Consider the following 13,894-nt stretch of genomic DNA (forward strand, 5'->3'; position numbering starts at 1 on the left):
GAGTTACCTAGGAACCTAAAAAGCAGGGTGGGGACAGGGAATTTTCAGGGTTTTATTAGCCAGTTTTTCTGTCTGCACCCAACAGAAGCTTGATAAAACTGCACTCGAAGTTACTGTGTTCAAAGCCTTCCCCAATAGCGGGGGGCAGCTGTTCGGGACAGGAAGTCATCTTGGCACTCTGCGACGACTCGGCGGGGCGGGGGAGGGTGGCATGAGAGGGTGGTAGGGAGGCGCAAGAGAGGGGGAGTATGTGTATAGTTAGAGCTGGTTCGGGGCGTCCCAGGGGGCTCAGTGGGTAAGAATCTGCCTGCCAAGCAGCAGACATGGCTTCAATCCCTGGTCTGGAAAGATCCCCCGGAGAAGGAAATGCCAACTGCAGTATTCTTGCTTGGGAAACCCCATAGACTGGTGGGCTACAGTCCATGGGTTGCAAAGAGTCAGAGGCAACTTAAGTGTCTAAACAGCGGCAGCAGCATAGCTCATTCACGTGTTTTACAGCAGAAACCAACACTGTAAACCAGTTATCCTCCAATTAAAAGTTTTTAAAAACCTTCTGAATATTTAAAATAACTAACAAATAAATATATATATTGTATCTCATCAAGTGGAAGTATGGCAACTTCCTAAAGTAATCTTTGTCAGATTCTCCTAGTTTTCTGTGGTTACAAACAACACTACCAGGAACACCACAGTTATCACCTTTTTCTGCACCTGGACTTATCTTCAAGGATGGCTTCTCAGGGTTGGAACTGCTGGGGTGGACAGATGGCATGGACATTTTAAAGGAGCTTACTACCTTTTTCAAAATTTCTTCCCACAAAAGGGTTGTACCGCAGCCCGCCTCATCACGCTGCAGTGAGCACTTTCACTTACCTTTGTTGATCTGACCAGCACAATCACCTCACTTTGATTCTATTTTGGACTTCTCCGACCACTAAAGAGAGTGAACCCCCTGCCCCCACGCACGTCCTGTGCATTCTCAGCCAAGACTTTATGGGTCTTATATTCTTCCCTTCCCTGTGCCCTATATACACGGCTTCATCAGAGTAACCAAGCCTTTTAATTCCATCACAGGACAGGCTTCCTCCCTGAAGGCTGCTCTCTCCTGCTCTTCTGAGCGCTTCAGCCTCTCCAGGCCTGACCCTCTTCCAGCCTGTGGTTGAGGTGAGAGGTCACTGACAAGACGCATGTTCCAGGCTCCTGGCATGTCTCTGTTTGAGGCCCTTCACAGTGTGGTACCACAGGAGTGAGGGGGTGAACGTGCCAGAGCACACGCATCCCCACAGTAAAAAACGAAGCTAAACAAGACCCAGAGAACTGCACTGACAGTAAACCTAGGGGTTTTAAGTAAAACATTTTAACTGCTAAGGACCTAAAGTGTCCTTGGAGTTATCTGGTTTCCTCACATTAGACATAGGACATGGATGAGCCAGAGGGGAAAGACCGGTGGCCCTGGGTGATGTCAGTGCTAATTTTCTATCTATCATCAAGAAGTAAAAGTCACTCTGAGGGAAACCAAACCAAACACCCCCAGCACCAATGTCCGTTAAGCAAGCAGCTAAATCACAAGACTGCCAAACCAAGCGGCTGTGCACGGCCCACCGCCTACTTTGCTGGCACGGCCATGTGAAGTAAAGCACATGGGCAGTTTCCATACTAGCAAAATACTTTTATTATTTTATAGTGATAAAACAGGAAAGTAAAGATTTCTTTTTGGTGTACACCAGAGTTAAGGAAGTAAAAGAATAAGGGAATTAATAGAATTTTTATGTACTTTGATGACAGTAAAAAGTTAACAATACCAACTGTTTGCCATAAAACTTATAGCCCCCCAAACACATATATAAAGGATCATAGTTTTAAAATCTATAAAAGTAAAAAATATACAGTCAGAAGCTCTAACACTTATTCCATCTTTAATATAAAATTGTAAACATTTATTTACACAAAGCAAATGTGTATAACAAAAGTCCGAGCACCCTTTTCTTTTGAGTCATGGCTCCTGGAAGATGGGGATTTGCACTGAAGTGGAGTTGTCTCCTTCCCTGACTACCCAAAAACAAGATTCATAAATAAAGCCATTGGCAGCTCCCTGGGGGGACCCCAAGCATCACATTATTGCTCTGACACTGCAGCAGGAGAGAAGCCTGCTGTCTGTCTAGGTGGCCCCAGGACTAAGGCAGGGGCAGCCCTCCCCACAAGGGGGGCAGAGGTGTGAGTGCCGAGGACAGAGGTGAGCGGCAGCCAGAGGCAGACCGGGAGAGGAACAGGGACCCACCACCAGCCTCCAGCCCGCTATTTTTGGTAAAAAAAAACAAAAACCCACTGAAGTCACCCTCTTCCCCTTCAGACCAGGGAACTTACTCGGAGGGCGGCGTCTTCACTGGCTTTATGATTCATCCCTTTCTCTGAGCTATATTCAGCCTCTGGGGAAGGCCGGGAGGGCGATAAAGGGAAATGGCCCTAACGCCACTCACGGTGGCAAATGGCTACTAGAGAAGACCTGAGGGTCCGCGCACCCCCATGAAAGGCACTGCTGGTGCAAAGTAACGACCAATGTGTGCACAACCCTTCATCCCCTCAAAGCCACTCACACTGGTTGTGTGAGCATTTTTCTTGGCTCAATTCTTTACATATGATACTCCTTGAATTACCCATTTTGAAACTCCAGGGAAATAAAAATGGGGTTGTGATTTCGCCAGAGATCATTCTGCATATAAGCCACTCTTTTCAGTGTACTATTTTCCCTCCAATATTCCATTTGAAAGAGTTTCACCCTATGCTTACCATTTTGCTTTTGCTGTATTGAAGTGCTCTCTCCGTCTTCACTTTCCACAAACAGCCCACAGGTAATACTACGTGGACTCTTAGCTTAGTCAAGACCTAAACAGTCATAGACCTTAAAAGAGAAATTCACTTGAATTTTTAGAAAGGATGTATTAGTGTTACAAAGCAATTCTCTCTAAAAAGTGCAAGTCATCTGAAGAGGCAGTGGCAGCAGCAGTAGAATGGAGTGGGACCCCTTCCTCGGCCTGTGTCCTTGTTTCTCCTTCCCCCGAACCTCTGTTTTCTGGGGAGGGGATACCCACCTCCTTACAATGCTAGGGTTCCCTGGGGAATTCTAATGACTCTTTTCCTCTCCAATCTAGTAAATTAGTGCCATAATGAGGTTTTCCACTTGGGCTGGAGAAATAAAGAACAGGAGGCAGAAAGACCGGCTATGGGAAATGAAGACAGGGTGAAGGAAAAGACATCTGTGCACAACTCAACAATGATCACCTTCCTAACACACTAAATACGCATCTCCAGAGGAACTGCAAAAGGTGGTAAGTCACAACAGAAGAGACACAGGAACCCCAGCTTGCATTTCAGCCTTTAGCCTGGGGTCCTGCTCTGAAAACACGGGAGGAAGGACTCCTCAGCCCAGGTCCTCCTAATGCCAAGCTGGAAGAACAGCATTCTGGGAGAAGGCGGGGCTGCTGTAACAACCACATCTCTGCCACTAGCTCTGCTCCTCACGGCATCCTGTTCCTTTTTGGCACATGCAATTTTCCAGTGAGCCTCCCTCTGTCCTGAAAGCTGACAAAGAGCAGGAATAAAAAAGGCTCTTAATCAAAAGGAAACCCTAAGTTTCCAATGCCACTTATGGATTTTAACCACCTACCCTAATCTGTTTTAAAACCTTAAAATCTTTAAAAAATCTTTTCTATGCTACAAATTGCAAATAGTTCCACTATAAAGTTTCAACAAAAATCTGTCCCAACACTGGGCCAAATGGAGAAATCTTGGATTAGATCAAAATGATAGCACAGATTTTTATAAACCTGGCATCATGGGGTTTTAACTTGGTTTTTTGGTCTTCTGGATAAAAAACCACCTGTAGAACCCAGTCCTGCTGTTCCAACCCCAGACAGTGACACCAGCAGATGGGGTGGGGCCAGCCCAACACACCAACTGCTGGCTGGGAGCTGTGGGCCCCGCGGGCTCCGGGAGGACCAGACCTCAGCTCCGTGGCTCCAGCTCTGCCCAGCTCCCTGGGCTGCGGGCTTTTGGTCCAAAGTAGTTACTCTTTCTTGAATCTGAGAACAAAAATATAGGCTGTATGAACACTGAAAACACCACAAATCCTCCGGCTACTGAGGCCCAAGGAGGTCGTCTAGATCGTTCATCCACTCCTCGGAAGTCCTGTTCTTCAGCAGGGAGTCGATCAGGTCGGCGTCCCCAGCCATGCTGGCCAGCCCGCCGCTGCCCGGCTGCCCGCTGTAGGCGAAGGGCAGCTCCTGGCCTGTGGTCCGCACGGGGTAGGCCTGGGCACAGTGCAGGCCTGCCCGGCCGCCCATGGCTGGGGCAGGGCTCTGGCTGAAGGCCCCCAGCTCAGGCCCCGCCGGGCTCAGGCCTGACAAGCCCGGCTGCGGGGCTCCCTGGGGAGGTGCCGGGGCAGGGCCACTGGTCCTCTGCTGTGCGTTCCCAGCGGGCAGCATGGGCCCTGCCACAGCTGCTGAGCTCATGGGGGCCATGGGCCTGCTGGGCATCGCCTGCGAGAACTGCGGGCTGGTCATTTTCAGGTGGGCCTGCTGCAGGTGGAAACTGGAAGCCGCAGTGAACGGGCTTACGGTGCTGTTTCCTGGGGGCTGGCCGCTCAGGCTTGGCATTCCCTGATGTTGCCATGTGGAATTCTGGCTCCCCATGGCTGCTGATACCCTTGGGACCTGTGGCTTAGTTAAACCCGAGTTCAGAGTCCCCTTACTGTGCTGCTGGGAGAGACCAGAGCTCCCCAGAGAGTTCTGTCCATAGGCAGCTGAAACCGAGGTGTTCTGGCCCACGCTGGTCTGCCGTGGAATGTGGGCATGTCCGTTGGTGGCCTGTGGTGGAGGCTGGGCAACTATCTGGGTTATGCCGGAAGTCATGCCATAGAGGCTGCTCTGTGGCATGCTTTGGGAGCCAGTGAACTGAGCCACACTCCGGTCCTGCTGGCCTGAGTTTGAGGGGAGAGAAGAAACCGAAGTGTGTCCAGGGCCCATCGGCATCAGATTTCCAGCCTGAGGGAACACTCGAGGACAGCTGGAGTTGGATGGACCCAAGTTGTTCACGCCAGGCATGGCAGAAGAGGACCCTAGAAGACAGAGGAAATTCTGTCAGCCAAGCTAGCATTTCTTTATCACCACTATGGAGATACATCTAAGAACCAAGCAGCAACTGCTATCCTACAGGCATGAAAGGCAAAGTCAGTGCTCTGATACCTCACCAGATACCTCACGATCAGTGGAACCTTAATGAAGAGAGCCCTGGGGGCCACAGGTTCCCCACAGGGTGGAATGGAGGCCCCTCTGGAACAATCAGGAGATTAAGACAGGTATATTAAAATTGAAAAAAAAAAAAAGGCACAGAGGAAGGGGCAAACTCTGTGGCTAAGACGTGGGGAGAGTGTCTGGGATAAAACGAAGAGATGGTCCTGGCCAGATTCAGAGGAGCTGCAGCCCCCATATGAAGGGACAGGGCTGTAGAGCCACAGGGTGACTGGACTGTGATTGGCTTAGACCAAGCTGGCCAGGGACTGACAGGATCACTTGGATGAGGCCCACACAATGCGGTACTGCAGGGTGGGGGAGGGAGGCAATCAGAAGACATGTGCTGAGCATCCGCTCTGTGGCGGAGGCCGTGCTGGGGAGACAGAGGCCCTGTCCTCGGGGAACCTGCTACATGGGGCTCTGTCTAAAGCCGCGGGTGCACGGTGGCAGCACTGAGGTGTTTCTCTGTGTGCAGGAGAGGGGTTGTTCAGGAGCTGGCCATGACCGAGTACACTTTGTTTCTCCTCTTCTGCTTTCCATTAGCACCTAACTAAAAACTGAGTTGAAAAAGAGAGAAATGCTGAAATAATCCACTTCTTTCCCACTGATTACATACAACAACATTAAATGGGATTAAGGCAGGAAAGCTGGCCAAGGTTCAGCCTCTGAGCAGCCCACAGACTTCAATCCCCTGGTCCCTGTTAGCATAACATAAAATCCCACTCAGTCTCCTCTGGAATGCACAGCTGTGGTCAACTTCACTGGGACATGTTATAGCAAGAATCACTGACCAAGGAGTGCAGGTTTTAAAGATATTCCAAGAGCCAGGAATGGCCTAGACTTTTCTCTATCTATAAACTGAGCTCTCTCTGCATTTCTAGAGCAACAGCCTGAGCAATGCTGGTCAGGTTCTCTCACATATCTGAGACATGACAGCTGAAACCTCAGAATGCTTCCTGCCCCCACCAGATCAACTGGCTGCTGCTGATACCAACATGAGTAGACAGAAAGAAGAAAAGCAGCAAAAGGCCACAGGAGCATTAAGTCTCTCCTTATCTGGAAAATAGGACAGGGTCATTTTTTAAACAGACACATCAACAGGAGAAGCAAAGAACTTTCTTGAGAATTACAGAAGCCACTTCCTATGGATAAGATAACTTTCAACTAAAAATAATTTTGCCTTAAACGACTATACAGCCAGGGACCCAGTCAAAGCACTTGGCCAAAGCAACATGCTTCTGTCTTTCTTCTCTGGCTGACCTACAGGGCAACCAGAGAGCAAGGCTCCTCACGCAGACTGAAGCGACAGGAGCATACACATCCATTTAGCACCTATAATGGAAAGCTGAGCAGACAGCAGAAAGTCAGCATTAGGGGAACATCTGCTCAGCACCTGCCTTCCCCTGCCCCACACCATCATCTCAAACACTCCTCACCTGTGAACTGTCCAACCTGTTGTGGGAAGGTGCTCTGTGTTGGGTCTTGATATTGGGGTGGTGGGCGGGTCAGATGGCGCTGAAACTGCTGCTTCTCCTAGAAAATGCCAAGATCAACAGAGAAAAAGACCCACATAAAACAAAAACAAAGCAATCAGAGTAAAATAAACTGTCCAAGTTTGTTACTCAGAGGGACTCCTGTGGAGATAATGTTCATATTCTCATTTGGGGGATTCTTAATAAACAGTATGACATGGAGTGATGGGGCACATCGAAGGAGCCGCAGAAAGGAATGAAGTTCCGATGCATGCGACGATATGGCTGAATCCCGAATGCATTCATAGGAAATGCCTCAAACAGGCAAACCGATATCCCTACTGCCGATAGTAGATCAGTGCTTGCCTAGGCTCAGGAAGATGAAGGAAGAACTTTTAATGGGTACAGGGTTTCTTTTAGGTATTGTTCTAAAACTGGTTATGGTGATGGTGCATAACTCACTGAAAACCATTTGAACTGTGTACTTTAAATGGGTGAATTGTATGTCATGTGAATTTTATCCCCCCAAAAGCTGTTATTTAGTACACAGTGAAACTGAGGCAGTAATGTGGGTTTTAAAGTCATCCTTATTTAACTTTATCCTCTGGGTAACTAGTTCTCTTCTGTCTTAAGGATTGTAATTTAAAGTCCTGAGAATTCCTGTAACCTTGGAATCTGCATAGTACAATCTGGTGACCAAGGGGGCAAATAAACTGCAGAACTAGGAGGGGGTTGTCAGTCCTAATTCTTGAATCCCAGGACCTCAGGGATGTCATTTCCCTACTTTATGTTCTGCCTTATAGCAAACTCTACAACAAAGCTGGATCTCAGAGAAAACTGATGGATCAGTGAGCTCAGTGCTTTGGTACCTGCTGGAAAAATGGTTCTAATACATTTAGATTCCACCTTCATTAATCCCCACTAAGTGACATAAAGCTGCTCTGACACAGGTTACCACTGTCTGAGAAAGACCACACTCCTGTTTCTCAGAGTACTCTAAAGCCAGACACACAAACAGTCACAAATCCACACACACACACACTGGAGCCTGCAGCCATGGTGGTGACCTGGGGGACAGGCAGACACGGGAAGGGGTGCGGGTGGGTTTCTCCCGCCTTTCTCTTTACCTGCTCTGCCAGAAGCTGCTGCTGCCTCTGCAAAAACTGCTGTTGCTGCAGATGCTTCTGCTGCTGCTCCCTCTGTTTCTGCTGGTCCAAAAGCAACTGATGCTGCTTCATCACAGCTGCCTGCTGCTGGCTACTGAGATAGGAGGTGCTACTGTGAGTGCTGGTCACGGAGACGGCAGGCGGCTGAGTCCCCACGCTGGCAGCCTGGGTGGGAACAGGGACACTGGGAGGGTTCTGGTCCTGTCAACAGAGACAAGGGGGTCTTAAGTCAGGTGGGACACAGTGAGGACTATAATCCCTGATCAGAGTGGACGAGCTCCGTTTAGTGAAAGCCTGGCTCCAGGTTCTCTTCTGAAGCCTCGGCTTTTTTGGCACGTGACTCCAGAGCAACAGCCCTAACACCTGAGTGTCCTGGCACGGCGAAGAGCAGTGAGTAGCTGAGTGTTAGCCTTGTTTCCTACAACTCACCAGCGGCTTAAACTTGCATATGCCAAAAGCAACTGTAGCTCGTAAATGCTCCCTTACTGGAATGCATGGGCCTAGACAGGCCCCCAGGGAAGGATTAATGAGGGACCCTGGCTGATGGAGAGGCTACGCACTGAGTGTGCAAACCTTGGGCCCCTGGTGGCAGGGCTGTCCCTGAACCAACAGAAATTACATGGTTTGCCCACCTATGTACAGCATTTTCTGGGAACAGACTGCTTGGCTTCTGTCAGATTTGTTGTTGTTGCTTAGTCGCTGAGTTGTGTCCAACTCTTGCAGTTCCATAGACTGTAGCCCACCAGACTCCTTGTCCATGTGGCAATACAGTGGGTGAAGTAAGTAGAAGGATGAACATATACACATACATTCTTCTACTGAGAGATGTTTAGACTGCTTTCACTTTTTGGCTACTAGGAATAATCATGCAATGAATGTCTTGTATATAGCATTTTTCCTTTTTTTGTATTATTTCTTGCAGGGGTATAATGTGTCAATGTTTACAAACATTTTTATGGCTTATGAAAACTATATAATGTCAAATTACTTCCTGAAAGCACTGTGCCCACTTACACATCCTTACTACTATCTGAAACATGTCAATTTCCTCAGCTATTACTAGCATTGAGTTTCTCTATTTTTAAAATATTCAGTTCAGTCGCTCACTTGTGTCTGACTCTGCAACCCCATGGACTGCAGCACACCAGGTTTCCCTGTCCATCACCAACTCCCAAAGCTTGCTCAAACTCATGTCCATTGAGTCAGTGATGCCATCCAGTCATCTCATCCTCTGTCATCCCCTTCTCCTCCCACCCTCAATCTTTCCCAGCATCAGGGCCTTTTCCAATGAATCAGTTCTTCACATCAGGTGGCCAAAGTATTGGAATTACAGCTTCAGCATCAGTTCTTCCCATGAATATTCAGGACTGATTTCCTTTAGGATGGACTGGTTGGATCTCCTTGAGTCCAAGGGACTCTCAAAGTCTTCTCCAACATCACAGTTCAAAAGAATCAATTCTTCAGTGCTCAGCTTTCTTTATAGTTCAACTCTCACATCCATACATGACTACTGGAAAAACCATAGCTTTGACTGGGCAGACCTTTGTTGGCAAAGTAAAGTCTCTGCTTTTTAATATGCTGTCTAGGTTGGTCATAGCTTTTCTTCCAAGGAGCAAGTGTCTTTTAATTTCATGGCTGCAGTCACCACGTGCAGTGATTGTGGATCCCCCAAAAAAGTCTGTCACTATTTCGTTTCCTCATCTATTTGCCATGAAGTGATGGGACGAGATGCCATGACCTTAGTTTTCTGAATGTTGAGTTTTAAGCCAACTTTTTCACTCTCATCAAGAGGCTCTTTAATTCTTCACTTTCTGCCATAAAGTTTGGGTCATCTGTGTATCTGAGGTTATTGATATTTTTCCCAGCAATCTAGATTCCAGCTTGTGCTTCATCTAGCCTGGCGTTTCTCATGATATACTCTGCATATAAGTTAAATAAGTAGGGTGACAATATACAACCTTGACGTACTCCTTTCCCAATTTGGAACCACTCTGTTGTTCCATGTACAGTTCTAACTGTTGCTTCTTGACCTGCATAAAGATTTCTCAGGAAGCAGATAAGCTAGTCTGGTATTCCTATCTCTTGAAGAATTTCCCACAGTTTGTTGTGATCCACACAGTCAAAGGCCTTGGCACAGTCAATAAAGCAGAAGTAGATGTTTTTCTGGAACTCTTGCTTTTTTGATGATTCATGGATGTTGGCAATTTGATCTCTGGTTCCTCTGCCTTCTGTAAATCCAGCTTGAACATCTGGAAGTTCTTGCTTCACGTACTGTTGAAGCCTGGCTTGGAGAATTTTGAGCATTACTTTGCTACTGGGTGAGGTGAGTGCAATTGTACAGTAGTTTGAACATTCTTTGGCATTGCCTTTCTTTGGGATTGGGGTGAAAACTGATGTTTTCCAGTCCTGTGGCCACTGCTGAGTTTAAAATGTTAGTGTGTTACAAATACACAAAGGTACATTCACTGCAGCCGTTTACTTACAGTAGTGAAAGGAAGGAGATACCTCTCTGCACCATGACAAAACAACTGTCATACAACTGTTATAAAGTCACACCACTATCAGCTAAGTGTCAGTGGGTCCATCTATGTGGAAGATGTGGAGGACAGTCCAGGACATACTGCAGTAAAGAAAAGGCAAGTGCTAGCTCTGAGGAAGTCTGGGAATACTGTTTGTTTACTCTTCTGGGGGGGGGGGGTAGACGAGACATTTTAGACCGTGAATGTGAGTAGAAATGCAAACAATGATCATGATAAAATGGTACTCAACATTCTCCACCCTTCAGAGCCAAGTGATTCTGCCAGGCTTGAGAGCCTTAAGTAAATAACCATGGAGTTTAGACCTGTTAGGAAGCAGCATTCACCTAAATGCTATAAGCTTACTAAAACTTATGGCATTTTGAATATATGTATCTGAAAGTTTGTTCAAAAAAGAAAAAAAAGCAGAGCCTCTAAGGACATTAAATGTGATCTTTACCTTCAAAACATTGCCACAAATGATTTAAGTTGTATGGCATGAAAGACACTAGACCAAGTGCAAGGGAGTCTATCCTATTTTATTGAGAATCAATCCTGGTTTGCTTGATCTAGTTTCGTTCCCAAGGGCGTTGAAGGTCAAAAAGCAGCTGCTCACTTCCTCCCTCTGTTCCCCAGCTATCTGGGGCCTGAAAAGCCACTCGGTGGGTGGGTGTGAATGCAGAGTAAAGACCCGTGCTCACCTGGTTAGGTGCAACCAGTGATCGGAAGGGCATATTTCCCGGCTTTGGTTTTATCAGAAATAAGGAGCTCTGCTCACTGCTAAGATGAGGCAGTTGCTGGGGAAGATACGCCATCAGGGCTGGCTTGTTCTGGCCAGCCCCAGGGCCGCCTTGTCCACAGTCTGCTTTGTAGTGAGAAAGGGGCTTGGTGTTGCCATAGTCCAGCACCGAGCCTTGGCTGGCCACAGGGTTCTGATTCAAGTTACTTGGCGGCTGGTGGCTCAGCAGGCTCACATGGCTGGGCTGGAGGTAGGGGCCTCCAGGTCGAGGCGAGCTCTTGTTGACATTGGGCATCATGAGCAGTTTGGAGGTGGTGAAGTCTTGCTTGTAACCAGGAGGGCTGGCCGGCTTTTCCATGGGATAAGGGGCGTTTAAGGGACTGTGGGCGGGGCCTGTCTGCTGCCACGTAGACATCTGGCCTGGAGCGGGTGCTGGGGCAGCCTGCTGCGGGTTCTGGAGCATCTGCTCACGCTTCTGCTTGGCAGCAATCTGCTGGAGTTGGTGGGCAGAGGACAGCTCTGAGCCTCCGCCTGGGCCCTGGCTAGGCAGCACCACACTGGAGAGGGCTCTTTGTGCATTCTGGGCCTGGGCTGATGCCGGCATCAGGCTGGGACTGGGACTGTCCACCCCAGGCTGACCAGCGGTGTGGAAGAGGGGCTGTGAGCCCCCGAGGCTGGGTGAATCTGTGGTCACAGGGCCAGATGAAGGCCCCATAAAGGTCTGTCCTGCAGACCCAGCCCTCACTTGTGGAGAGCCTAACTGTTCCTGTTCAAAGGCCGCTGGAGAGAATTCCGTCTTAATATTAATGTCCTGTGCCAAGGGGGTCTGTGTGGCAGAACCAGAAGACTCTGGATCCTTCTTCTCTTCAAAGTCCTCATTGAACAGATCCTTCATGTCTTCATCAGGCACTGACCTGTTCAGCTCCTCGATGAGCTCCTTCCACTCCTGCTCATTGAGGTTGAGGTCAGGCATGAGGTTGCCTTGAGAGATGGAGCCTCCGGCCCCTGAGATCATGCAAGGCAGGTCATCCATGGGCTCCTGTTTCAGTTCTTTATTCAGGCTCAGGGGAAATGACTCACTAGTGTTGCTGCCTCCATTCAAGTGGAGGCTCGAGTCTGCCAGACACTTCTTACTGATGGAGTCCAGCCCCAGTGCGTGCTTCCCAGTGGCCTGCAGGGCTTCAGGGCCAGGCTTGTCGGGCTGGCCGAGCGGGGAAGTTGGGGGCAGGCCGTTGGAAGAGACGGTGGCTCCCAGAGAGGCCTCTCGGCGCGTCTTCTTGTGCCCAGGAAAGAAATCTCCGTAGCCATTCTGCTGATCACCATTTTGAGGGGATGTGGCATTGTCGAGATTCCTCTTTACCGTATCATGGAGATGCTGAAAAACATGAAAAAGAGTGACTCATGTATACAGCACCACGTATGTGACCCCTCTACTTCTGATGGTGACTTAAACCACGGTGGTCTGTACCCCCTGGAGCACTCTCCTGCTGGTTCTGCTTGCCTAGTTTACACTCTCCACTTCTGGGAACACACACCCATTTCCCCTCCAGAGCTGTCTTCCCCTTCTCTTTTCCTGTGGCCTTGCTTGAATCAGGACTAGCTCAGCTGTGGCTAAGCAACCCAGCTGCAGTCAGTGAGTCAATCCCTGGACATATGCAGCTCTTTTTGTAGGACACAAGCCTGAAGCGGCCCAGAGTCATCTAATCTAAGGGTGTGCCTGATAATGGAGCCGATAAGAAAGAGCCACAGGACACAAACACACACACACACACACACACACTCCTGAGAACATCACAGGACACACACACACACACACACACTCCTGAGAACATCACAGGACACACACACACACACACACTCCTGAGAACATCACAGGACACACACACACACACACACACACACTCCTGAGAACATCACAGGACACACACACACACTCCTGAGAACATCACAGGACACACACACACACACACACACTCCTGAGAACATCACAGGACACACACACACACACACACACTCCTGAGAACATCACAGGACACACACACACACACACACACACTCCTGAGAACATCACAGGACACACACACACACACACACACATTCCTGAGAACATCACAGGACACACACACACACACACACACACATTCCTGAGAACATCACAGGACACACACACACACACACACTCTCTCCTGAGAACATCATTTGAGTTCCGGGATCTAGGTTATGCTAAGACCAGCCATCCCCCTGGACTTTTCACTTATGGGAACCAATGAATTCCGCCTTACATTTAAGATGGTTTAACTTGGATTTCTGCTGCTCTCGGCTGAAGGAGACTGGCCAGTGCAGGTGGGACCTTGTCGGGGGCTGACCACATGCCCCAGGCCTCGTCTCAGTGCATAGCACTTTCACGCTGTCCCAAGTCTTTCCAGGTGCCCTGCCGGCTCCACCCTTCTCTCCAGGTCAGGTTGCTTCCTCATACGCCTCACAGATCCTCTGCCTTTCGTCCCACTCTCCTCCCCACCAACCCTGAGCGCCTTCCACCCACTGAACCCAGTCACCAGCCCTCACAGACCCTACCACTTCCAAATAAAACTGTTAATTTCAATACAGTCACATCTGCCTGGCATTGTTACTTATCTCCCTTGTTCTCCTCAACTGCATTTGTTCAACTAACCTTATTAAGAGTCTACCATGTGTCAGACACAAGTGCTGTGGG

General features: G+C 48.8%; 1 protein-coding gene across 1 annotated transcript in view; it reads right to left on the reverse strand.

Moving 5' to 3' along the window:
• Positions 1 to 1,654: 1,654 nt before the first annotated feature.
• MAML1 (mastermind like transcriptional coactivator 1) overlaps positions 1,655 to 13,894 on the reverse strand; it is a 54,679-nt gene continuing 42,439 nt past the window's right edge. Inside the window, exons 2-5 of the mRNA XM_065917260.1 lie at positions 11,144 to 12,556; positions 7,888 to 8,127; positions 6,725 to 6,821; positions 1,655 to 5,113 (exon numbers count right to left, since the gene is read on the reverse strand). Of these exons, the coding sequence (XP_065773332.1) occupies positions 4,134 to 5,113; positions 6,725 to 6,821; positions 7,888 to 8,127; positions 11,144 to 12,556 (2,730 nt within the window). The 3' untranslated portion in view covers positions 1,655 to 4,133. The remainder of the gene's footprint in view (positions 5,114 to 6,724; positions 6,822 to 7,887; positions 8,128 to 11,143; positions 12,557 to 13,894) is intronic.

This window comes from Muntiacus reevesi, chromosome 1, assembly GCF_963930625.1.
Source record: "Muntiacus reevesi chromosome 1, mMunRee1.1, whole genome shotgun sequence".
NCBI classification, from domain to species: domain Eukaryota; kingdom Metazoa; phylum Chordata; class Mammalia; order Artiodactyla; family Cervidae; genus Muntiacus; species Muntiacus reevesi.